This window comes from Columba livia, chromosome 3 (genome assembly GCF_036013475.1).
Source record: "Columba livia isolate bColLiv1 breed racing homer chromosome 3, bColLiv1.pat.W.v2, whole genome shotgun sequence".
Taxonomy (NCBI): Eukaryota; Metazoa; Chordata; class Aves; order Columbiformes; family Columbidae; genus Columba; species Columba livia.
Window position 1 is genome coordinate 35,251,779 of NC_088604.1, and position 26,104 is coordinate 35,277,882.

The 26,104-nt window shown below is 37.9% G+C and overlaps 1 protein-coding gene across 2 annotated transcripts in view; it reads left to right on the plus strand.

Annotated features, from left to right (window-relative positions):
* The window catches only part of BCKDHB (branched chain keto acid dehydrogenase E1 subunit beta), a 115,544-nt gene that overhangs the window by 64,718 nt on the left and 24,722 nt on the right, over window positions 1-26,104 (plus strand). For both annotated transcript variants that reach the window (XR_010471217.1, XM_065056391.1), the window contains one exon: window positions 2,069-2,155. Coding sequence is in view for 1 of the 2 variants with exons in the window: in XM_065056391.1 (XP_064912463.1) it covers window positions 2,069-2,155 (87 nt within the window). In the remaining variant the exon portion in view is untranslated. The remainder of the gene's footprint in view (window positions 1-2,068; window positions 2,156-26,104) is intronic.

The following is a 26,104-nucleotide window of genomic DNA, read 5'->3' on the forward strand; positions in this document are numbered from 1 at the left end:
GCCCTTGGGAATCATATGTAAAAATAAGGATTTCTCATATAGGAGAAGTAGGTTTCCAAAATGAGATTCCTCCTACCACTGCATTTTTTTTTTCTTTATTTTTTTACTTAGATTGGATTTGAAAACAGATCATGCAAGAAAAGATGCCAGTTGTTTAGGGCAAGAAACCATATCAGACTCAGGAAACCTGTGATGTGAAAGCAGTTGAAGGCTGAGAAATAGTGAAGGAACACATTGAAGGCCTTATTCTTACTGTTTTCTAAACATAAATTTTTCTCCACTATGGATACAGGGTACTGGAATGCTGGATTGCTGGTTTGATCCCACGTGGATCTTCTTATATGCATTTTAACGGTGTCTTTTTCATAGTACTAAATTCTGAGAAACCCAATCTGTAATTTAATGATAGTTTGCAATATTTCAAGGTGTGAACTTTCAGAACAAATATATGCAAAGGAATCTTTGTTTGGAAAAAAAGAAAAAAAAAAAAGAGGATTTTCAAAAAAACCCTTTAAAAACTGATTAATTGTATCAGTTTTACCGTAGCTGCTTCAAATTGATTGTATCAGTTTTATCATATCAACTTAAAACTCAAGTGTACATTTTGTTCGTTGAACTGTTGTTTTGATGTATTGGACAGATTTACAGTGCGGTCAGTGCCTCTGCTTTGTAGATATGAGTTTCCTGTGCTGGCAAAAGAAATTAAAGAAATCGGCCTACGTAACCGTGGATCACTTTCCAACTGTTGAAATGCCTTTTCCTGTCTTGTTTAGCTCTGAATGTTGTCAAACCACTTCATAGTACAGTGTATGGATCATCTTCTTTATAGGCCTGTGACTTGCCCATACATCTGTGGATGAGCTACTTAGAGCTGTTGATTGAAGCACTCCTAGAAACGCACAAGAATTAGAAAAGTACTTGAATCGGAAGGGATTCTGTATAATTAAGGCATTGGCTTTATGTATTCCATTATGTAGACAACACAGAACTACGCGACTGGAGAATGTGCTCATGTAGGCATTAAACTGAAGATCGTGGCATTAAGAAAGTCTGACCTGATAGCCAGCACTGTCTTGGGCTTTTCGACTTGATGATTAATGACACCAGCAGTACACTAGGTACTTATCTTAAAAATCAGACTCTAACTGTTCTCAAAAGATTAACATATGTTATTCTGATATATTTTTTCTGATGTGCATCTCTAGAAGTTTGTGAACCTTTTTTGCACCTTATGAAATGATAAAACGTGTATTATGGGAAGTGTGACTCTGCTGCCATATTTCTGACCAAAGGTATCTGATATTGTTCAATTCTCGGCAATTTAGCATGTAGTTGCAATAAACTTCCAGATATTTGGGTGTGGTGAAGCTTTATACTCCCATCAGATTAAAAATATTTTGCTTTCATTGTTACGTTTCATAATGAACACAGTTTGTGTTTTGATTAAAAAATGCTTGGATCACCTTCTGTGTATATTGTGCTGTGTAATTATTTATGAAGTGCATCACATGAAAATTGCACAAACATTGACACTGAAAATTGAACAATGTTGCTTGTAATTGCCATGTAAAACTTAAATAAGCAGCATTAATCCACATGATTGTTCTCTTGCTAAAATTTCTTGTTTAACAATTTTACTTTCTGAATAGCTATGACTTTACCTAGGATCTGGTTGTGCAGGGGTATGTATCAGTGAAGGATTTCTTTACATCTGTATTTTTTAGTATTTTCAGGATCCAAGTTTTTACTGACTTGTCAAAATCCTTATTCTCCTTCAGAAATTTTACAGTTTGCATTGATAGGGTAAATTCATATTCAGTTGAATCAAGTTTTAGTCTTGATATTTTCTTAAAATGGAGTAGAAGATGTAACCACTTTTATGATAAATATGAAAACCTTCTCAGTTTAGACTTCAGGATGATTTATCTTGCAGTGAAAATTCAAGAGGGGAAAAAGCTACATTCTAACACTGCTATTAATTCTTTCATATTTTCCTCAAGTACTACAAGTAAGAAATCATAAGAGCTGTATTTTGATTAAGTTTTTGGGGTTTGTTTTTCCTTTTCAGTCGGTGGCAAAGACTGGGCGATTGCTGATTAGCCATGAGGCTCCTTTGACGGGAGGATTTGCGTCTGAAATCAGCTCCACAGTTCAGGTACACAGGTTCTTTGTATTTAAGTGTTCTGCATGGCTGAATGTTTACCTATAGGTACGATATTTACTACTACATTACAACTTGAGTATTTAATATTCTTTTTAATATCTGCTAAGCTAGAAAATTTAACTTTCACTGAAAAACATGGAGAATGTGCTGTCAGACGCAGAGTGAAAATCTTTGTGTATAGTCTGTTTTTTAATATACTTTTTAACCTTTCTGATATTTTTATCCCCCAAACTTCTTACGAATACATTTTAGAAATTTTGAAATCACCCACAGGAAAAGGGCCAAGGTCCAGCACATGGTCATGTCCTGTAACACGTTGTGTTCAGATACAGTGTTAGGAAAGCAGTCTGCAGAAATGGTTCGTGTACAGTTGTGGTGATGCTCATACGTGTGTTGAGCTTGTGAGCACAGAACAGCTTCAGAAGGCTGAGCTGCACATCGCTGTCAGTTGTCTGGAGCGTTAGGCTTTAACTTTTTTTGGAAGTGCTTTTGAGCTGTTTGACATGTTTTTTTTATCTGTAATTTCGTACAAATTTTCCCCTTAATTACTTTCCTACACACATCAGTGATGCTGGTTTATAGGAACATCTAAACTAATTGTGTCCATCATGATCTGATTACTATTTTTCAATTATTCTGTTCTTAGAGTAGCTAAACTATAGCACTAGAGAGAAATGGGATTCTAAATTTCACAAAAAATAAGCTGTGCAAGCAGTAGTTAAAGCTTGGGAATTAGCCTTTTTGTAGGAAAGAATAGAGTTAATTGTAATTTTGAACTAAATATGCATAAGGAGTCAGAAAACTATGTTTATTGGTCTTTGTGACACAATTTCTCTTAAAGAGTAATTGTATTAATTTTAATATAATTATGTGAAGGTCATTCATTTTTTTTTCTACCAAAATTTTGTTTCGATTAAGAATAAAATATTTATCTTCCTTCTAAGTAATTTGTGCTTGACCTCCCTTCTTTTATAGGTAGCTTATTTGATTAAAATAGATCTAGTAAAGTTAGAAGGTATGGCTAACTGTGAGTAGTGAGAGTGATGAGTTTTGTTACATTCTTACAAAAATGTGAAATAAACTCAACCAAAAGAAGCCTGTCTTTTGGTGTCTTGTGTTATTGTTAATACTTGAGGAGAAAACTATTCTAAGCCATGCAGCAATCCCAGAATTTACTGGCATAACAAAGGAAGGCATGTCTGTTGGTGAGAAAAGTGAGTTGTAAAGAAGAAAAAAGCTTATCAGTAAATATTATTGGGAGAGCATGGGATGCTCAATATATTGCTGAAACTACAAAATGAGTTTTGAATCTCCTCAGACCTCCACTAAGAAAGGTCCTTACCTGACTCATCCATCCTGGGGTTGTGTTTTTCTTATCAGAGATGCATCTTGACATATATCATTATTTAAAAACGGAGTTTAAAATGCTTTAATAAAGAACTATTTATTTCTGTCAATACTGAAAGCAAATATTTGTTTCATGATAGTAGCTCATAATTTTATTTTCATATTTTTTAAGAAACTAGGACTTGTATATTGAGAAATATTAGTTAGTTTATCACACATGCTACCTCAGAAGAAATGTGACTGTAACTTTTTGGCACTGAGATTATCCATGATGAGTTTCTTTCATGTAAGTTGTCTGACTTGAATCTGTGTTATAACCATGTTGGCATTACTTTTTGCCTTTTACCATGCATACTAAAATTTTGATACCAGTTATTTCTAAGAGATTGCAAGAGAGATTAGAATAATATTTACAAAGCATTACAACTTCTTAAACAACAGGATTGCTTTAGGCGTAATAAAGTCCTTGCTTTTTTTATCCAGTTAAAACACTTGATCTCTAAATGATCAAGTTAAGTCCATATGTCTGATATCACTGTTCAGTAAAAATAAAAATGAATTTTTTTTATTTTTTGCTGGATACAGTGCATACTGAGAATGCCAAAAATTGGGGATTGCAGTTGGCTTTAGTTTCTTCTTACACATGGAAGTAATAAGACTTCAATGAAGTGTGTTCAGTTGGATTAGATGGTTAGTTTCCATATTGTTATTCCATCCTTGCTGTGAGGTCTCTCTTCATAGAAACAAGGTGAATAAAAGTACATAGGTTATTTAAAAAGTTACCTGTCACAGACACTTCATGGTGATGTACACTTCAAGGCAAATAGTATGGTTGGAAATAATGGCTTTCACTCATGAACTATAGGAGAAAACTATATTGAACAGTTTTCTTTGTGCATTTGCGAGACTAAAAACAGCGTTTGGAGAGCATATTAAATAAGATTTGTTCTGTGTCAAATACAGAATATTGTAAAGCAAAATGTTATTACATTAAGTGGTCATTTACTCTGATTTCTCAATAAAACTAAGAACAGGACAAAGTGGTGCAGTTAAACTTTGTCCTTTGTACTGATGTTTCATATATGATCTTAATGGGTATTCTGAAGTGAGCAACAGATGGCAGGGTAAATTCAGTGCAGGTACAGTTAATACTTCATATTGATTAAATGCTGTATAAAAACTTGCAAAACTGTCATGTTCAGCAGAGAGGGCACTAAACTTCTTAAGGCATACAGTTGGAGCACAGTTTGAGAAGCCTTGGAGAAGGGCCTACTGAGATGTCACTTTCAAAATAATAACGCATTAGGTGTGAAAATGGTCAGTACATTATTCACAAGTAATATTAAAAAAATGTAAATGCAGTATTTGTGTCCCTGAGGGGAGAAAAAAAAGAACAAAAAAAAAGAAAGAACATGATGTTTTCAAAGAGGGATGAGAGGGGGGAAAGAAGTAAACAGGAGTAGCTTATGTTGTTGTGTGATAAAAGGCTCATCTCTGCACACTCATGCAAAGGAGCCCAGAGGCACAGCAGCAGGCAGGGGAACCCCAGTAACCCAGTTTGGGACATGGGGCCCCCAACCCAGCTCCTCCCAGGGCTGTCCTCAGCTTCAGCCCCATGGACCAGCGTGGGAATACCCAGCACCAGGAGTCAGGAACACTCTGGACCACTCTGCAGACTGAAGGGGGTTGCTGCCTGCCAGAGTTTAAGACTTACTATGGGATACAGGGAGGAGCATTTTGTAGTCATACAAGATTTATGGGATGTCTAGAAGAGGAACCAAAGTTGGGGAGAGGTCTAGGACCACGGTGGTTTAGATATAGAATATATAGAAGAGATAGCTGGAGCAGGTGTCTGTCACTAGCAAACATCAAGCTGGAGTAGCTGGGGGTAGGTTAAGTGAGCCATGTATAGGTGCATGTATAAGTGTGACCAGCAGGTTGAGGGAGGTTACTTCCCCCTCTACTCTGCCCTGGTGAGGCCGCATCTGGAGTACTGGGTCCAGTTCTGGGCTCCCCAGTTTAAGACTGATAAGGAATTACTGGAGGGAGTCTAGTGGTGGGCTACGGAGGTGATTAAGGGCCTAGAGCACCTTTCTTATGAGGAGAGACCAAGAGAGCTGTGTCTATTCAGCCTGGAGAAGACTGAGAGGGGATCTCATCAATTTTTATAAATATCTCAAGGGTAAATGTCATGAGGATGGGGCCATACTGAAGCACAGGAGGTTCCATCTGAATATGAGGAAAGACTTCTTTACTTTGAAGGTGACAGGCTGGGACAGGCTGCCCAGAGAGGTTGTGGAGTCTCCTTCTCTGGAGACATTCAAAATATGCCTGGACACAATCCTGTGCGAGCTGCTCTGGGTGAACCTGCTTTAGCAGGTGGGTTGGACTAGGTGATGTCCAGAGGTCCCTTCCAACCCCAGCCATTCTGTGAATATGTGTGTGTCAGCTGGAGCAGTTGGCTACTGGAGGAACCAGCATGTCCAAGCCAGCCACTGGAGACACCACAGGGCCTGGGGTCAATGGAGAGACCTGTTGGTGTATGTCTGGCGGTGAGTGGGACAGCTGGGGAGGGTGAGGGTCAGTCCAAACTAGTGAACTGACTGAAGTGTCAAAGCCCCGTTGCTGCAAGGATCTGCAGCATGTGTGTCCTGCTGGGTGAGGAGGAGGGGGCGTTTGCAGCAGCAGCTGGAGTGGGACTGTGAGTGGGGGCTTGTACATGCAGGTGCCAGCAACTGGGGAGACTGGGGACCTCAGATGGTGAACTGGTTGTCGTTGGTACAGCTCCAGTGGTTTAGCAGTCCTTAGGCATATTACAACTGACAAGATGAGGAATTTATATCAGGATAATGCAAGGCATGTCATATTATTCTGCCTGTTCATTTTTGTTAACCTTGTAATCACTTTATTTTAATTAACTTGTAATATTTCACCTTTTAAGTGTCTATTGCTCTAGAGCTACTTATAGGTGAGGTTGACCAACCTGTATGCATGTTGTTTCTCTAATTAAAGCAGTGTTTAATCCATGGCTTTCTTTCAGTAGTGCCCCTGTGGTAGAAAGCTCCCTTCCAGAGCAGCAGCTTGCGATCCCAATGTGTCCTTGTCATTCTTGTTGTATCAACACAATGAAGATGATGGTGTAGCACAATTTCAGAAAGAACAGCAAGACTCAGTAGGAGACTGTGAAACAATAGATTCTACAAGGGAGAATGAACTCAGTTGCATGAAGAACTAATCCTTGATTTTAGAGGTCTTTCATGGTTGATGTGGTTTTATCAGATCTCTTTATTTATAGCTGCTACTGTGTCATCAGTGTTTCAATTTAAGTTGTGATGCCTTGCTTTTTTCTTGCAAATGAAGAGATGATTATTCTAGGTTGCTTTTACAGTGATGACCTTTGAGTGTAGCTTTATTGATCTCTTGTAGAAACAAGAGTTCCTTCTGAGTGGAGCATTTCTGTTGAGCTGGTAGTGTAAGGGGCGGAAGGAATCCAAACATAAAGCTGTAATCCTGCAGTAACCCACCATCATCATTTGAAAGAGTGCTGCAGATGCTAAAGGTTTAGGTTTCAGCAATGAGTCATTATTGAAAGGCTCACCTAGAACTAACTCAAAGGCAATATTTTTTTCTTTAAAAAGTAATTATCGTAATCTCTTAATATTATTTTGAAATTACTTGTCTTTTGCGCTGGGTTATAAAATATTAGACAGCTAAACTTACACTGAATGTTTTTTGAATTTTATTATGGTCTAAGCAACACATCAGATTTGAAAATAATTCTCAGATCCTGTTTTAGGAAGGACTTAAATGAAACTTTTTCTTTCTTCTAAAAGTAGGTGGCTTTTCAATATGCAATTACAAACACTTATACTTTGTACATAATGTATTAGGAAAGAGTTTTTGAAATTTGGGTATGTCTGAAAATATGGCTATGTGAAGAATGCTCACTCATATTTCATTAAAAACATTTTGAATTACACAGTTTTGAGAGAGATGTCAAGTAAGACTGAAACAAATAGCTTTTGGGTTTCAGTCTTCCAAAAAATTAATATTAATCACAGGATAGGTGCCAGCAAATTCAATGAAATAACCTGTTTCTGAAGATTGAGTTACATTATCTTATTATTTTCAATTCTTCAGCTATGTGTCTAAAAATTTGATATAATAATCTTTGTCTGTTTGGACTGGTGTTGCTTTAGATCTCCTCCTGCTGCTGCAAAATAAGGCTTAATCTCCAGTAAGTGGTGTAGTTTCCTGCTAGCTTGTGACATTAGGAGAAACTATTAGATGAGCTATTTTTGTAAGAAGCATTTCAGGAAAAAGTGGGTATGTCTAGGAATGCCTTTCAAAGATGTAAGAGTTTCATAGCAATTTTATTCTAACACAGGTTGCCATAGAAAGAATTTGCCATGACAAAAAAAAGTTTGAACAGCAAAAAAATCATTCTGTTATTTTGGCAATATGGATATTTAAAGCAAATAGCCCTAAGGCTCATATTGGACAGGAATTGAAGTCTTACATAGTATTAGAATGCCATCAGCATATTTTGATAAGCAATGTAGAAAATAAAAGTCAATAGGCAAAATGTTACAAACCCAAGATTTCTTGAAGGAAATAAAGCAGTGTTATTTATCAATAAAAGCTGAAGTGTATATTCCACAAAAAATGTTCAAAAAGTAAGGCTCACCAGTGATACAGGATTGTTCAGTAAAATCAAGATTAAAAAATTATCTTCCATTTTAGAAATTTGACTTATGAATTTAATGTGACTGTTTTATACTAATTATCAAATAAAGAGTTTTTCTGTATCTTGAAGAGCTTCCTAAAGAGCCTGGATACAGGAATAAACATTTGAGATTTTCTGTTTTGTTTTGTAAGCAGAAGAACAAGCTTTATGCCTTGTACTCCACTGAGCGCCCCCATTTAGACCTCAGGCCCTCAGTGCTTGTGTGATTCCCCGGTGCCCTCCCTGCTCAGCACCTGGAGCTTGGGAGCTCAGCTGGAGGGATTTGGTGCTTGTGTTTGTTTGGCAGAGGGGGTATTTTTCTGAATGCGTATCACTTCCAAAAAGGAACCAAAAATCTAATAAACAATGCCTGCTTACAGAGTGGTGCCTGTACTTTCTCCATACAAACTTTCTGAGGCCAAAATTGTTCTGGGTGTTACACTGAAGTCTCTTATTATACAGTTCCACTGTGTGGAAGTATCTTAATTTTTGTCTTGTCTCATGTTCCGATACATAGGACCAATAAGAAAATCTTGTTTTATACCAATAAGAAATGCAGCACACGATGAATGGACTTCTAAGAGGTTTTGTTTGATATTATGCCTTAAAGTCCAATTTACTCATGAGACTTCATATATACTTTTTTTTAATTGACATAGAAAGGAAAAAAATCTCTAAAATGCAAAAGGAAGAATCATTATAATAGTGGCATGTGTTATCAGTTCAGGCTACAAGGGAGTATCGTGTTCCTCTAGGTTGGAATAAATTCCGTACTGAGAAAAGAAAAATGGTTTGAGGAATTGAATATAGCCAAATAGTTAACAGGACACACAGTAATCTGTCTGTACTGTGTAAAACTCCCAGATATATTTCTTTAAACAAGCAAACAACTCTCAATTCCTAAAATAACATAAAAGTTGGAAAATGAAGTGCTCAGAGATCATGGTGGATTTTTATTAAGTCTGCCCCAAAACGCACTCTGAAGTTGTAAACAGAGAGTGTTTACATGTCCAATTAGTCCCATCTCTAGACACAACAAAAATCAAAATGTCTTATTCATTTGTTGAAGTCTCCTCAGCTTCTTTGAAACACTTAATGAAAAGGTTCATGCAGTAGTGGGCATGTGTGCTGAGAGTTGTCCCAGCCGTGGTGTTGCCCAGGCACCCTCGCTCCTCTTGCTTTTGGGGACAGTTTCATTCCCTGCATGAGAAAGAACACAGACTGATAGTCCAGCTGCCAGCTCTGCAGGCAATGTTTTGCCAGCCACGTCCTTCTGATGGCAAATAATTAACCCAAGCTTGAATCCCACTGGCACTGATTTGGACATGGGTTTCTCCACAGCAAGAGTGCACCCTGCCTACTTGGCTTTAGGTCTGTTCCATCTAAAAATTATGGGTTGGAGTAAGGTTTTCCTCTGTACCATGGGAGAATCCTCACTGCTGGCAGGAACTAAAGCTGTTTGTTTTTTTTTTTCCTCTGGAGAGGCAGTGGCAGGAATGAGACGGGAGCTTGGCAGTTTCCATAGGCACAGAGAGGAGAGGGACAGTAAGTTCTGCCTCATTAGGAGTCTTTAATAGCTGAGAGAACAAGGCCACCTGTAAGGTTTGGAGGGGCCATTACGGTGTGTGAGTATAGACAGCTGCCTTCTGGGAGTGTGCTGTACACACCAGCTTTGCTGCTGCTCTCAGACAGAAAGGGTGGGTGGGATGACAGACACGTGCCAGGAAACAGCTCGTGGTGGATGGAGCAGGGAAAGCTCAAGGGCACGGGCAACTGGGGATGGCCTGTCCCTTCACACAGACATTGGTGGCAGGCCATACTTGGATAGATCAGGCACGTCTTAGGAAAGCATTAAACTGAGAAAAGAGTTTGGCAAATAACTTGTATACTTTCTATTGAGTTGCTTATTTTCAAGTAATATAATGAGTAAATGCTTTTGGTACTGAAGCAAAATAGCCTTCTCCTGTCCTTTTTAAGCTGTGCTGTCTGTTAGGCAGGGAGCAGCATTTCTGCAGGTGCATCGAACCCCATTTGTCTTCTCCTGTTTGAACTGGTTTTCCTGTAGTGGTGGGATAGACAAGTGTGCAGCCCAGTACCTTTTCATTTCTTATGCAAATTCTTGAAGAGGCACAAGGGGTTTGTACCAGAACAATACAAAGTGGTAAAGCGGCAGAATACGCAGAGAGTCATTGTGGTTCAGCGAAATCAAAAGTTTTGGCTCCTGAACAAGTTTGGTGTTGGATTCACCTTAATCAGTCAAGTGTATGGTGTTAAGTATGCTCTCAGTGTATTTTCTGAGGACAGTTTTTCCATGTTGGGATATTTAATTTCGCATGCAAATATTCATATGCCTGAGGCTGAACTCCAGCATCATTGTCCTGCTGATGTATCCATGTTCATTCATTGTGATTTGTAACTTTGAACAATGTGTTTCGCCTTCCATACACTAATTCTGAAAAACACCAAAAACATGAGCATTGAGGCAGAATTAAAATTTTGTCTTCCCTATGCACTCTTCCCCTGTTTGCATATTCATCTTTCTAGCTATTAGAAATTGCTCTTTTGGTGGAGGAAATACTTTGTGTTTATACTTAGTGTAATGTACAGTTTTAAAAAATATAGTTCAAACTGCTTTGATTAGAACCATGTTGTGATTCTAACATTGTGTCTCTGATTGCCCATTTCTGATAGAAATGAGAAGGTTTTACTCTAAATAGTGAGGAGGGCAAAAAACCTTCTATGGATTGTGTATCCTATGTTTTCTGGTCTGTAATGTGGTGATATTTTTCCACTTCAATCTCAAATACCATATTATAGTTCAATAACATCAGCATTTTTAACTGGTATGTAAACATAACTAATGATGATTTAGGAGAACATGAAAACTAAAGCAATTCTTATGGTAATTCTGGGTAAATGTTAAAGCTGTTACTGAGCAGGCCTTTGTATTGTACCATCTCAAATAGTCAACTTTTTGCTTAATTCAAATTAATATAGAAAATTCCTCCCATTTTAATAGGCTTTACAGTGATTTGAAACTGTGACTCTAGTCTGATAAAGATGATCTGTAGCAGGACTCTAGAAAAAGACAACTCTGCAAAGTAATTACTAACTCAGGGATATTTAACTTCTGCTTGAAAACCTAACAATACTGTGTTTAACTTGCTTTGTTTTGTTTGGCATTATCTTCCAACTGAGTTACGAATTGCTTTAGAACTCTAAGTAAGTGGAGTTTTAAACAGCAATTTATGATGGTGTGCCCAGGAGTTCCCTGTAGAAGTGAGGTAATGACCTTTCTTCCAGTTTTCCGTGCTTTAGGGCTACAGCATCTTCTTGGGTGGTTGAAGTTACATAAGGTTTGGTATCATTTCTCAAAACACTTAAGTGGGATGCTAGAATCCTTTATTTGCCACAGGTAGAACAACTTAGTATGTGCTAAGGCACCTTGGGAAGCCAAGATAAAGAATGATGTGGAAATTTTTAGTTGCCCCATTATGTTAGGTTTACTTCTTTGGAGCAGACACTAAGTAGCTTATTCTATTTACTTAATTTACTTTAGTGGGTTGGTTTGGGATTGTAAAGTGTTGATTCATTAAAGCATATTGTTCTGTTTTTCTCCTGGCCTTTTATATTTTGATATGGCCATTAGAAATGATCTGGAGAGATCATCCGTTTAGAGCAACAGATGTAGTTCAGAGTAGCGTGACTGGAGAAGAGTGGTTGGTGGCATATAAAAATCCGTGCAGAATAGAGGGAAAATATAGCACAAAGTAGAGAAGTATGTTAATGACTCACTGAAGTTTTAAAAATATTATAGATAATGAACATAGCTTTTTATTTTCTTATAAGTTTACATTAATTAATATGTAAAAGGCATATAAAACTGTGTGTAGTTATTGACATTTTATGTGCACACAAGATTGAGTCTGTGCTGAATGTATTCATAGGAGAGGATGTGAAAAGCCTCCTGAACTCTTCTGTGCTTCCGCACCTTTCCAGAGTTCCATGAATTTGATACTGTTGCTACTGGCCATGTTTAGAGCTTTAATAAAAAGAGAAAATGGAAGCTGCAGTTCTACTGCCTAAGAAACACCAGTCTAGCAGCTTCTGCCACGTCTTTGAAAAGGGATCTGCCTGCTTTTTGGGGACAGACACAGCTTGTCTGTGCCCAAGTGTCACCCTGGATTAAAGTCTCAAATCTGGACATATGATTGTAGGATAAGTCATGGCGGTGCTGAGCTTCCATGTGATAATTCAGACAGGCACAGAAGAAGAGATTTTGGAATAGTCTTTTTTTTTGTCCAATGGTCCTTTTGCATGTATGTGGGTGCATGTTCATTGCTATCATATAGGGATCTAGCAGTTAAAAAGCTATAATTAAAGAGCTTCAAAAGTGATTAAAACCAATTAAAAATTCTAACAGATGTAAACCCAGAATAAGTTCCTGAGCAAAAGTAAATAGCTAGTTTCAGTCAGTTACATGGGAAGAATAACAACACTGGGAGAGAGCCCTGAGTGTCCCTCTCTTCCTATGGCCTTACCTGCCATGACACTTTAGACTGCTAGAGAAAGGTCTATTACATACTGTAACGCCAGCATAAGAGAATAAAAGTGAGTTACTCTAGTTGTAGATATGATTCATATGCTGTATATAGGCAGTGCCTGTGATGCTTCATGTGTCAACAGTTGTGCTGTGTTTGCTGTCACAGTGGGATTTTGACAGGCAGCTTTATGGAAAGAGCAGTAGCAGTGCAGGCATCTGTCTGCATCCCACTGGAAATGTTTGTTACTGTTACCACGCCTAACAGTGAGCATCTAAGCATGAAATGAAGTTATAGGCACACATGGCGCAAAACATTCTGCTGACAGTTTTCTCACAAGGAGGAAAAACCGATGAGGATTTAACGTTAGACATGAGTGAGTCAGAAATGAAGGTCTGCTGCCATGGTGCCAAACACTGAAGCAGCCATTTGATAAAACAGCCTTCAAAACTGGAACATATTCTCTACAAAGAGCCAAAACCATCTTTTATTAATCTATATGTGGAAGTTTCTGTTTCTGGAAAGATTGATCTGTGTAACTGGAATTGTTCCTAAGGTACACTGGCTTGGAAATGATATTTTGCTCCCTGTCATGACTGAATGAAGTGCCTTTTGTCTGTGCCACGGCAAGTGAGGTCAGATCACTCAGCTGTGTTTTGCTGAAGCACTAAGCATGGACAAATGAGTAGCTGTGCAGTAACTTTGATGGCCGAGGAGTGCAACTATCCCCTTGGATGGAAGTGAGAAGTGTTTCGCTCTCTCCTCTCGCTTGGTGAAAAAGTACTGTCTCCAGTACGTTTTGAAGAAAGTGCTCTCCTAGATTTAGGGTATTGCAGACTTGGAAGCAATATAGATAAAATCTGTCTCTCTACTAAAGGCAGCATTAAAAAATACCTAACTCATAGGCAAGGAGGTGATAAAACATTCAAACTGCTGAGATTCCAGAGCCAGTGTCTGGATACTGTTATCCCCTCCCTCCCCATGTGTCTCTGGTGCTATGGGCTTGGCTCTTAAGTCACCCAGAGTGAAAGCGTAGGCCCAGGTGATGAAGTCAGTGAAATTAAGAGTTCATTCTGAAGGTGTTTTTGTTGTTGTGTTGTGTTTTGTTTTGTTTTTCCAGTACTCCATTTCTTTTACAACTCAGTGCATGGAAGGGCTGGTTGGCTCTAGGTGTCACCTGCTAATTTTCTTCCTTAACTGATTGCACATGTGGAGAATTGGAAAGCTCAGCTTCTTTACAGCAGTGCTTTGCTTTTTTGTACCTTCATTTGTTTAACCAATAACATTAGTTTTACTGCACAATAGGTAAATCTTTGAGAAGTGCAGTGGCTTTGAGCATAGAAAATGCCAAGAAAGTACTCTAATATTACAGGGTTATTAATAATATTATTGATATATTATAAAAAAGTGAATGTCACTGGGTCTTCTAGAAAGGAAATGTATCATGGTCTTTCTCTCTCTAGTTTTGTTGATTTCAGCAATATTAGAATCTTGCATAGTTTTGTATTTTACATTACATGAATATTGAGAGCTTATTGTTTATTAGGAGAGAAATCTTAAGCTATATTAGTCAAAATGTTAAGCATTTTTTGACAGAACTCAAGTTTCCTCAACACAAGGATTCAGATCAAAATTGCAGCTGTGCTGCATCAAAAGGTAAAAGCAGCGGTTAAGGAGGAATCTTGGTTTTGAATTACATGCAGAAAGTAAGATACTCATTATCCATTAGTCCTTCAAAAATGCAATTAGCTCTTAGTGTGTCTTGCTTTGCTGGAAGTTACACGAGGCAATGCAGTGCATTTACAGACATCATACAGCCCTCTGAAAAATAGGCCGTAGTTCTGGTGAGTCTGTTGTCAAGAATCAGAAAAGGTAATTTTATTTTTTTTAACCTTTGATCTTAAAGGTCATTTGTGAGATTGTGAAGTTTTGCTTTTTTCAGTCCTTTTCCTGCATGGCTTTCTTTTCAAAGGGGCTCTATTTTTTTTCTTTATATGGTACATGTAGTTAGACTAATTGGTTACCTAAATATCTAGACGGACTTAAACTCACATTCGTCCTTAAGTTTACGGAAATATTCCTGCTGGTTTATTTCTCTTAGAATTTATTCATGAAAAACAGTATGATTATCAGGTACATGAAAAAGGTAATCTAAGTATCTCCTGGTTCTCACTTTTAAAGTTGATATTCCATAAATAATCATTTTAAGAAATAAGATTAAAAGGACATAATCACAGTGATACTTTTTCATAGGAAAGTGCTGAAAGATAAAGGAAAGAACCATCACAACTTCATGCCAGTGACATTAGTAACTGGTATTAATCTGTCTGTGTCAAAGTTTTCTGCTCAAGGATAATTGACCCACAGAGATCAACAAGTCATTAGTTAACTTCGGCAGAGCCAGCATTTCAAAGCTCTATAAAGAAGCTTTTCTAAACTAACTGAAATAATCAGCAAGGTACTTTCTGAGAGAGATCAGGTTTTTATGCAGTCACTGTGTGACTGAAACCGAGTTAGGTTTTGTGTGCATGTATGCCCTTTTATTTACTTGGCTTGAGAACATCTTTTAAATTTAGAGTGCTTTAAAAATATGAAATTGTTCTGTTTAAAATATTCTCTTAATATGGATTGTACTTTTGGGAGTATCTTATTTCTTCTGAGACAGCAGCGCTTTCATGGTTGACAGTGGTGTGTTTCATGGTTTCCAAATGAGATTATTTAATTCGGCTTCCCAGGGACAGAGGCTGGTACTTGGCTTGCCCACGTATTATGCTAATATGTACAGAAATCTATTATGCTAATATATTGAGAATTCCTTTTGAAATAAGAATAAAGTTAACATTGGGAATAAAAATTACTTTTCATTCCCTTCTCTCTGATTTATTTCCTCACCTGTGGGCTGAAATTGCCCCAGAGCAAGCATTATTAGTAGATGGGATGGCCTGTGAAAAAGGATAGCTGCGAATTATGACTGTTTCAGGCATCTTTCCTTACTAAATTGAGTTTTCACATGTAAGGGTTGTGTGCCTTTTAATGACTTAAATTACAGCAAGTTGTCTGACTTCTGTGATTATGTGAGTATGTAGTTTTTGCCTCCTGTGGTTACAAATATTGCTTTTTCAGGAATTGATTTAGCTAAAAGATGCAGATGTAATAATCTCTACCATGCACAGAACATTTGTTGGACAGTGGAATATCCGCTCTGGTAAAATAATCCTTTTTCTGTTGATCCTATATTTTGTATTTAATGTGTACAGTCTAAGGAAAAGTAAGCAAAAACAATTAAAGCTCCACTCTGATCCCATGGTGAGGCTATTACTCATTATTGCTTCTTCTGAACACCACAGCTAAATACACTCTAGATGGCATAATAAAATTAGCTGCCAGGAATTTCCAGGAATAAAACCAATATGGGGTATTAAGTGGAATACAGAATTATAGTGATACGTAGTAGAGTTATACTATGAAAACTGTTGAAACTCTTGCAGCCAAGCAACTTCATATTGCAAAAGTGAACTTCTGGTCTGAGTTGTGGTAATACATGCTGCTATTTGACTTAAAGAAGGAGGAAAAATATGCTATTGGAAGTTGCTTGTAACTGACACGATGATCAGAATAAAATGTATTTCTGAGCATACAAATGTGTCGCGAAAGAAAATCTCTTCACTAACCTGACTGTAGCCCAGTAGTTAAATAAAATTGCAGAATATCTTAAATGAAACAGTTTTAGGGTGTTAAATAAAATGGAGTTTTGATTTGTTATTGAAGTTTACAGGCTACACAATTTTATAATTATGTGGGTAGTTTTTCATTAATCAGCCCTGAAAAATATTAATTGTGCCTATATTTTATACTATAAAAATGAGCCCTCTTCACTGACATTTTAAAATATTTTCTGAAAATTAAAAAAAAGGCTGTTTAGTTGCATATGTTCCCGTGTTTTACTGTGGGATGTGGTTCTGCATACTGTCCCACTCGGAGTCAGTAGCTGGGAGTTCTGCTAAAAATACACCTGTGGAAGTAATTACTGTTTGCAAGCAAACAGGTACCATGGCAGCTTCAGTCACGAGCCCAGCGCCCACCAAGTGATGAATTCTCTGGCACTTTAGAAAATGAGAGGTACAAGTGCTAATTGTCAGACCTTGTGTAGTGTGAATCTTAATCTGGTCCTGCTTCTGTGGTAGTGAAGGTTAAATAGCATGGAGAGACATATAAATAGTGGCAGTGATTGCAGTGTTTCAAAACAAGGCTGAAGGAAATTATGAGATATGGAAGGGCCAATGCATAGGTTACTTCTATTCTTGACTGAATGTGACAACACTACTATCACAGCCAGTATTGCAGTGAGAGTGAACACAAAATGCTGCTCTGAAATGATCAGGAAGAAAGACTCAAGAGCTCTAAAAACATGGGATAACATTAGAAAAGGCCGTTGTTTCTGGATGTACAGATTGTTTTGCTGGTGGCAAGCTATTCAATTGTGGTGATAGAATTAAGCACGTGTATTATACCTTTCGTTGACTTTCCTCTTCATCACAAGCAAAGGGAGCCAAGACTCTTCCAATAGCTGTAACTTTACTAAATCCATGTGTAATGTATCCATAGAGAATGATAAGAAGCATCTGCTCCCTGAGAGGGAAAGTACAACCTGAACAGCCACAAACAACAGGACAAAAAATGCCCCAAACCCTTCCTCTGTCAGAACTAAAATCTCCTCTAATAGAAATCCATTGGCTTGACTGGAGTCACACTGGGTATTAAGGTTACAAATGTGTTAACTTGAATAAAGCACAGCAGCATCATTTTGAATAAAAACCAGAGGTGGTATCTTCTCCCTCCCACCTTGATATCTCTTGAGGGCTAGAAGGAAACCCCGTGGTTTTCTTTAAGAAATGCCGTTTGCAGCTGCTTCAAATGCTGAAGAATTTGCTTGGAAATAGCTTTTTTTTTTGTGCAATAGCTTTATTCCTTCTGACAGTTTATGCAAAGGCATAAAGGCAAATTCCTGGCTGTATTCCAGGCAGCCCCACCACTTAGGCATCTTACACATTCATTGTTGCTTTCCTTAGTCAGTTGCAAAATTTTCTAATCTATGTTCTTTTAAATTTGCCATAATTAATTAACAGTAAGTATATTAAAAACATGAAGCAGTTGAGGAAGATGGCTGATATAAAGAGTTTTCAAATTACTATTAATTTTGTCTTTACAGCTGAAGTGATTAAAAGCAATCATATTGCAACAAGCCTTTTTTTCTCCTCTGAATGAAGTGGCAATGTTTGTGCTTTCTGGAACCTACACAAATCAGAAGGAAAAAGAGCTGAGAAATATGGTTGCAGATTGTACTGGCAGTTTTCAAGTTGGAAAATAAACATCGAAAGAAATGTTTTGATGTGCTTCCAAAATGGAAGAATTCCTCTCATTTTATCCTTAACTGTAAATTAAGGATTCCTCACTTTTGGGGAGGAAAGCTTCATTCTTCCCAGGATTTCTACTGGATTAAGTTACATGAATGACGCTGAACTGCTAGTATGCTACTGATCATGGAAAATCATGCCAGTTATTGCATTAAGCTTCTCATATAGGTGATTGTTTTTTCCTGTGCATTTTGACAAAACATTTTTTGGATAATAAGAAATAATAGGAAAAACTAATTTTTGGAAGCTGTGTGCAAGCATGCTTCCTTCTTACTGTTTTGTTATGATGCTTGCAAAAAGCACAGGTTTAGGGTAGCCATTCTGCCACAGTGTCATGTCTGTGTCCAGTGCTAAAGATCATAGTAAATTATTCCTGTAGAGTTTCTTTATGGCTGAAAAGGATGTGTTTGTGCTACTGCTCTTCTGGGCTATTTTTCCCGCTTTCTCATTAGCACTTGGCAATGTGAGCTGCAGCTTTCTAGATCATTAACAGATCTTGGGGATATTTTCACAGCCATGGCCACTTTTCCTTCCAGTTTTGCTTACCTTGGAGATGGGCATGGGAGGCAGATAATGGCTCTTAATTAAGAGGAATACATCATCTTGTACTCTGTGTTTATGGGTTTTAAATTATCATATATTGAAATTCAAGGGTGTTACGTTAGCAGAAGGCATCAACATTTGCTACCTCTGTCATGCAATGCCTGGGACTGTGCCCACCATAGCAGTGTGTTAATTAGTGAAAACAGGGCAATGAGGGCTTAGAACTATCTCCGGTTCTCACAGTAAATCCGTATCTGTTATTTTAAGAAGATTTCAAACCGTAAACGCTTTTTGCTAAAGGTTGTCCAGTGTCTAATAACCCTACAGTACTGATGTCAGCGACTACGCAAGCAGGCTTTCTCGTTTACTTTGCACTTCCCCATATACAATGCAAACAGACAGCTAATGACTGGGTAAATATAATGGGAATGTACTTTGTGCACTGTGTGTTCTGAGCTTGAGTGTTTTGGTCTTTATTTTGTTTGCCTATTTTTATAATCTTTCACAAGCACATTTTGTAATGATGGAATATTACAGAGTTCCCAGTACAGTACAGAGGAATAACACAAGGAATGTATTGTGCTCCCTCTTTTTAAATCTGAAATCTTTGCTGATGCCAATTATTTTTGGCTTTTATTCTGTTGAAGTAATATAGTATGAACAGGGGTTATGTGTTGCAATTCTTATGTGTTACAATTGTTATGTGTTTTATCTTCTTACATTTTTTTCTTCTTTTTAAATGAAAATCCATGAGAAGTTTAAATATGTGAAAGAAATGCAAATGAGTGCGGAAGAAAAAAATCATTAGCTGAAAACTACTACCAGTTGTAATATTAACCCACAAGGATTACATTCTAGTCATGTACGGAATACAATTTACAAAACCATGAAAGACAGGCATTGAAAGCAAAGTCTTTAAAACCGGGCTGGTCTTGGAGGTGCCACCACAGCCCCGTGTGCCATTCCCTGCCTTGGCTGGACGTTCCTGCTGCTGCCTGCCCTCCAGCTCCTTGCCCAGCAGGATTCCCGGGTGCTTTTCCCGGAGCTGCTTTCCAGCCGCTGCACCCAGCTCGCCGTGGTGCCCAGGCTGCAGGACTTGTTGTGCCTCGTGAGGTGCTCGTTGGTCTGTTTCTCGGGCTGCTGAGGTGCCACTGAACAGCTGCTCCACCCTTTGAGCCTTATAGATGCGGCCTGTTTTACACCCATACTCGTGTTTTGCAACCTGTGTTTCACCAGCTTGGCTGAAGGGAGACTAGGGGAGGCTGTTGATAGCATTGCCAAAGTCCTAGTAAAATATCAGCTGCTTTCTCCTTGTTCATTAAGCATGACATTTCATCTTAGAAGGCAAGATTTGCCTTTGTTAAGCTCAAGTTGGCCATTCCCAAACAAGTTGTGGTCCTTGGTGTTCTTGGACATGGCATCAAGGAAGACTTGCTCCATCTTTCTGGGAACTTGAGGTTAGGCTGACTGGCTTACAGCTGCAGAATCACGTTTCTGTAGATCCTCTTTCTTGCTCAGCTGTGCAGATAATGTCCCTACTATGTCTTGTTCCTGCAATCATACTGGATTTGAGGAATAAATCAGTTGTCTTAAATCTTTGGTACCAGAGAGTCTCTCTAAGCAAAATTAAGGAAAAAAAAAAAAAATCAACACTGTTTCAGGCACCTGATTTTATTTAAAGATCATGCTGGGTTTTGTTTAGGAAGTACCCAGTGGCCCGAATGGAATGCATTGGCAGGAATGCATTGGGTAGTCCATTCTTACACAACTGATTTTCCTAATTAATTTAGAATATTATGGTGCAAAGGAAGGAAAACTAATGATAGCATTTCTGCAAAAATCCCCTAGTGGTTATTGTGTCAATATGAAAAGCTGCAGTGACCATGTGAGACCAGAATGCTTTTGCTACATGCTGTGTTAACATCTCTCACTGCTTAAATTACTTACCTGATCTGTCATGCCCACTTATCATCAAACAAGTCAATTTGGGTTTTGCTTGAACATTCTCCTGTCATACTGATCTTTAAGGTTCAAGCAGTGACACTTCAAGACACTTGGGAAAGATAAGCTCAATGAATATTTTATTGTTTTTGAGAGAAGGAAATTATTTATTTTGGAAGCCTGATAGACTGTATCTGAAGGAATGCGTGATGTTCAGCATCGGATTTTTCTGAAGGTTTTTTTTTTGCATTGCATTCCTTCCGCAACAGCTGGAATTGGCCTCAGAAAGTGGACAAAAGGAAGAATTATCTGAAAAAAATTTGGAAAATTTTCTCTCCTAGATTCCTGTTTTATATGTTGTTTGCTCATCTACATTAAACTGAACTTTTGTTTAGAAAGATTGGAAGCCCGTGATGTGTTTACGTGGGAATTATAAGCATCAAAAGCACAGCGTTGCAGCCTGGGTGTTCATCTGTTATCTGGGATTATTTGTACGTATTTCTTCTGCTCAGTTCCTTGATGGAGGATGAACCTGGGTTGCTGTTGACAAACAGCTTTACTTTTGGTGTCAAATGGCTTCTGCTGAATCTTAGTGTTTGAACCCATTTTATATTTGGGATTACTGGAAGCTATCTGGGTGAAATATAATTGCATGTACTTTATGGGGCAGTGCACTAGATGCTCTGAGGAACTCTTCATATCTCCACACTATCAAGTTATATGGCCACATTACATACTTAAAAATGTGCTTTTATTTTGTTTTCTCAATGTTTGTACTTAATCTACCTTTATTTTTGTTTTTGCCTTTTCCTCAATTCAGCACTGTTCACTTACATTAGCAGCTCTATCAAATGTCCTTGGAAGGGAAGTAGTCATATGGTCTCATTTAAAATAAAATATTTTTAAATGATCTAAGGAAAACTTATAGTGGTAAACTGATTTGTGTTTTACTGAGGCCATAAAAATAGTTACAGAAACGTTTTGAAGTTGCCAGTAAACCTACTGTTGTCTTAAGATGAAATGCAGAGCAAGCAAGTGGACCCCATAAGGGAATTTGCAGAATGCAGTGCAAAATGTTTCTGGAAGTCACAGAGGTGCTGTGCAGGATACGTCCCCTAAACCGTGGCAGAACTGGCAAGCAGCTAATTGAACTTGCTGAGAGTGCTACTTTAGGCAGGCGCTCATCAATAATTATTGTGGTGTTGTATTGAATTACTGTATAACTGAGCTCCACTGCTCATGTAATTTACCTTCACTCAGCATCAATGTGATCAATAAAAATGTCAACAATTGAAATTAACTTCTTGAAATTATCAGTTGGTGTACCAAGTGTGCTAGTTTCGCTTACAAATGATAACATATGATGTTTATAGTTCAGCTCAGAGATGTTGATGTGATTGTTGTATTTGCTTGTTTTGCATTACTTAGAAATAAAATTGTTTAATAATATTCAAAGCTAATGTTACATTGGTTAGATTCGTGAATGTTTTATATTCATACGCTACATATATATGTATGCTTGAATGTGGATGTTCTCTGAAAGCAAATGCGTTGCTTCTGTAATTTAATATTAGCTGAGAATTGAGAGTTGTATTGTGGATAGTTTCTTAATACAAACTGTTTTGTCAGAGATTTAATCGGTTAACATCAGATTTGTCTCGTCTTTTTTTATAGCAGATGAAACAGACTTTTACAGAGAATAGCTGACACTTTTCTAAAATAGGTATTAATAGACGGATGTATTCAGGGGATGAATAACCTCTGCTGTGTCTTACATTTCCTATCTTTGATGCTATGTTAGTTAAGGTGCATGACTTAAGCCTGAGGGAAAAGTTCCACCTTTAAAGACAAGAAATAACAGGCAGCTGAAGTAAACACACAGCACAGAAACAAACACTTTATTCACAAAACACAACTTCTGAATTCTGTATCTGGTAACAATTACATGGTGAAGATCTCTAATTTTGAGTAAGAAGTGTTATTGTCATCTATTCAGACAATTCATAAGCATTTCAAAGACAGCACTTTTGCTTTCAGAAGTATTTTTGCTCAGTTTCATTGTTGAAAGGAGACATGATAGTAGTAAATTATTTGTAATTAGCACTTGATGACACTCAGGTTTGTCAATTTAGAGTCAAACAACTTATCTCCAAAGTAGACATTCATTGCCAAATAAAGGAGGACTATTGGGCTATATTAAAGGACAAGTTAGTCTCAATATTTTTAATAAGATAAAGAAGGCATTTAGAGCTGAGATCAGCATGCTTATCTCTGAAGGCCAGATGTGGAGGAGATTAGCTTTAAAATATAGAGGCACTGAGGACAGTATCTACTAGTAGTATGACATAAGCTGTAGCCTGAGAAACCTATTAATAAGATGCAAATGAAGCAGAAGGAGCAGCTGCCCTTTAAATATATGTACCTTTGAATACCTTATTTTTATATGCTTACAGCTCACTGGCTTATAGGAGCACCTTGCAAGGGTGTCTGTAGAAAGGACGAAATAAAGGCTAAAGGTAACCTATCTTCTGAAGATGCCTGAAAAATACATCCCCTTACACTGTAATAGCAAATATTAGTGGGAAGTTTAAAATTGCACTAAATTTTCAAATCCTGTCCTTATTCTCACCGAAGGGATAGGCTACCCTTTCAGTCGTCACTCCCTTGATGAATAACAGTTCTGAAATCATTCATGAAGGATGAGCAATAGTGTTTTACACAATGCAGCCAATAAATGTGGGGATTAAAAGTTTTGGAAAATGGATTAAATAATAATTCTCTCAGAAATTATAATACAAGAAGTTGAAATAAGTCTGTCAAAAATCTGACTGTTTTAGTGCAATGCTATAGACAAAATGACACTTTACCAAATGAAAGTAAGATGATACTGCTTGAAATCTTTAAATATTAGTAAGAAATACATTAAAAACATGAACTTGATCTCTCTGGTACATTTGCTGGATGCCTGGGTTTTCAGGTATCCTGGAACAGTGACTTAGAAATCTGAATTTCTATGCAATGCAATTCTAATTCCAATTCTCTCATGAATATTAGTGGAAATAAATAGTATCAGAGTTGAGAATGGAGTCTGAAAGGAGAACTGAGTTCAGGGGAACTCAGGAGTATTCGAAAAGTTCAGAATTCATAAGGAGAAAAGGAGTGGACACACAATCAAGATCATACTCTTGAAAAGGACAGATGACTAATTCTGGAGGACAAGTATATGAAGCACAACAAAATGAATCTGATTTGAGCTGTGACATAAAACCTGGATCTTCCCTTGATTTACTGCCTTTGGTAATTGTGTAGACTGAGAGAATTATGTACATAAGAGTATGCAGAGATTGTATTTAAGAATGGAAGAGGACTGTATCAGGAAACTATATTGTTGAGAGTCATTCTTTCATGTTAGGTTTTTTCACAAATAATTTTCATATACTTGTTTAATTATCTTGACACTTTCCTGGACTTTAAAGTTTTTTTTTTCTTCATTGAGAAACACATTTTCTGTAGAGTGAGATCAAGAATAAAACATACTTCATTAAGACTGTAAAGGCTGTTCTTGCTCTTCTTAATTTTTTGCTCGGGTTCATAAGATCCAGAATGCTACGTGTTTGCCAGACTTTACAAGTGAGCCATATTCAACAGACCTAGGAATGATCTTTTTGAGTCTGAATTTTTGAAAATCAAGATATGTGCAATAACTGGCTCTGCAGATGCCGTTAGTGCTTTGATTTGGTCATGTACTGTAGCCTCTAACTACTCTGTTCACTGGAAAAGCTGATGCAGACTCAGCAGAGCAAAACGCTGGAGCTTGTTGGAACCACTGATGGTTTCGATTCCGTAGCTGGGAAATGGTGAGCAACCCATTACTCATGTTTCTCCTACAAGTCTTCACCCTTGAATATTAAGGAGAGGAAATTTCTTCTCAGCTCAGGCGTGCTAAATATTTATAACAAGAGAGTTTAAAACTAGGATTTTCAGCTGCAAAACTTGGGTCTTTCATGTTTTAAACTGAGCGAGGCCAGAGCTGTTAATTCGAGATAGACTCACTTATTTCATTGAGGCACTGAATGATGCCATAGAATGGTGGAGCGCTGGAGCCAGCATCTGACACTAGGCAAGTGGGAAAAGAGTTGATCTTTGATGTAACCCGAGCTAGTTAGAGACACTGCTGTGCAGATAAGCTTGCTGATAGTCAAGTGTGTTGCAGTGGTATGAACTGTTGAACTTTTCAATACTACATAAGTATTTTTATACTTTCCTTTTACGCTGTAACGCTTTTTGGCATGGGGGAGTTTTTAATACTGGTGCTTTGCAGTTCTTTGGCTGGACAGTTTTTAGCTATTCCTCAGTGGCTTTCTAGATTTAAGACTCACTCTATAATGATGTCTACAAGCGTGTATTGATTTATTGCACTGTATGAAAAATAAAGATATCACTTTACTGTGTAAGCAGCCATCGGGATGACCAGGGCTTATGGTAGTTCTGTACACTCTGTATGGAGTTCTGTATGTTCTTTATGGCTTGAATAACTTAAATTTAGTGTTAATAATTTTTTGTAAAAATAGGACTTAATTTTTAATTCGATTGTTGGTTGACTGGGCCAGATTAACTGAGGGGGCTGGGAAGATGTGCTGGCAGAGCAGAAGTCTCAGTGTTGCCGAGCTCCCAGGGCTGCCTTGTCCTGGGCGTCCTGTCTGCTCCCTCAAATTGTCCGGAGGCTTCAGACAACCAGCTTAAACCAGATCCTGGCTCTAAAATAGCCAACTGAGGTTGGAAACTGCCCACTCTGATGGACCGATTTCAGACATTTTGTTGACAAAACAGATTTAAATGAAGTATTTTACTGTCCAAAACGCATTTTGAAATTCTTTCAGGTAGTACTCAGCTGTGGTTGCTGCCGCTTTCCTCTGGGTAATGCTCACAGCAATGGAAATTTATATAGTGACTTCTGAGTAGTAGAAGCATTTTGTAGGGGTCTCAGAACTGCCAGACTGGTGGTGCAGTGCTGGCTTTGTGCCTTCAGGGGCTGAATTGTGCCCCCGAAGGCTGGAGGGTGATGGCTGTGCCAGGCCTGGTGCTGGGAGAAGGGGAAGGGCTTCTCCCCTTGCAGATGGGAGATGCCCCCTCAGCTGTGCCAGGCACCGCCATGGTGCTCTTTGGTTTTGAAACGTGTCCTGAGCCAGGTGGAAGTTTTGGGTCGGGAAGTCGCTTGCTTAGGGAATTTGTAGAAGGTGTTTGCCATTTGAATTTGGAAATAAACTTGGAAGAGGGTACAGAAAACTGATTTTAGTGAAGTAAACTTGTGGTGAACGGACCACGCTGCCGTCACTTTTCTCAGGGGTTTTCTTCAAGAGCAGCAGTTGAAGCAGACCGGTCACTATATTCAAATCCATTTGATTACAATAAGTAGAAAGCAAAATAA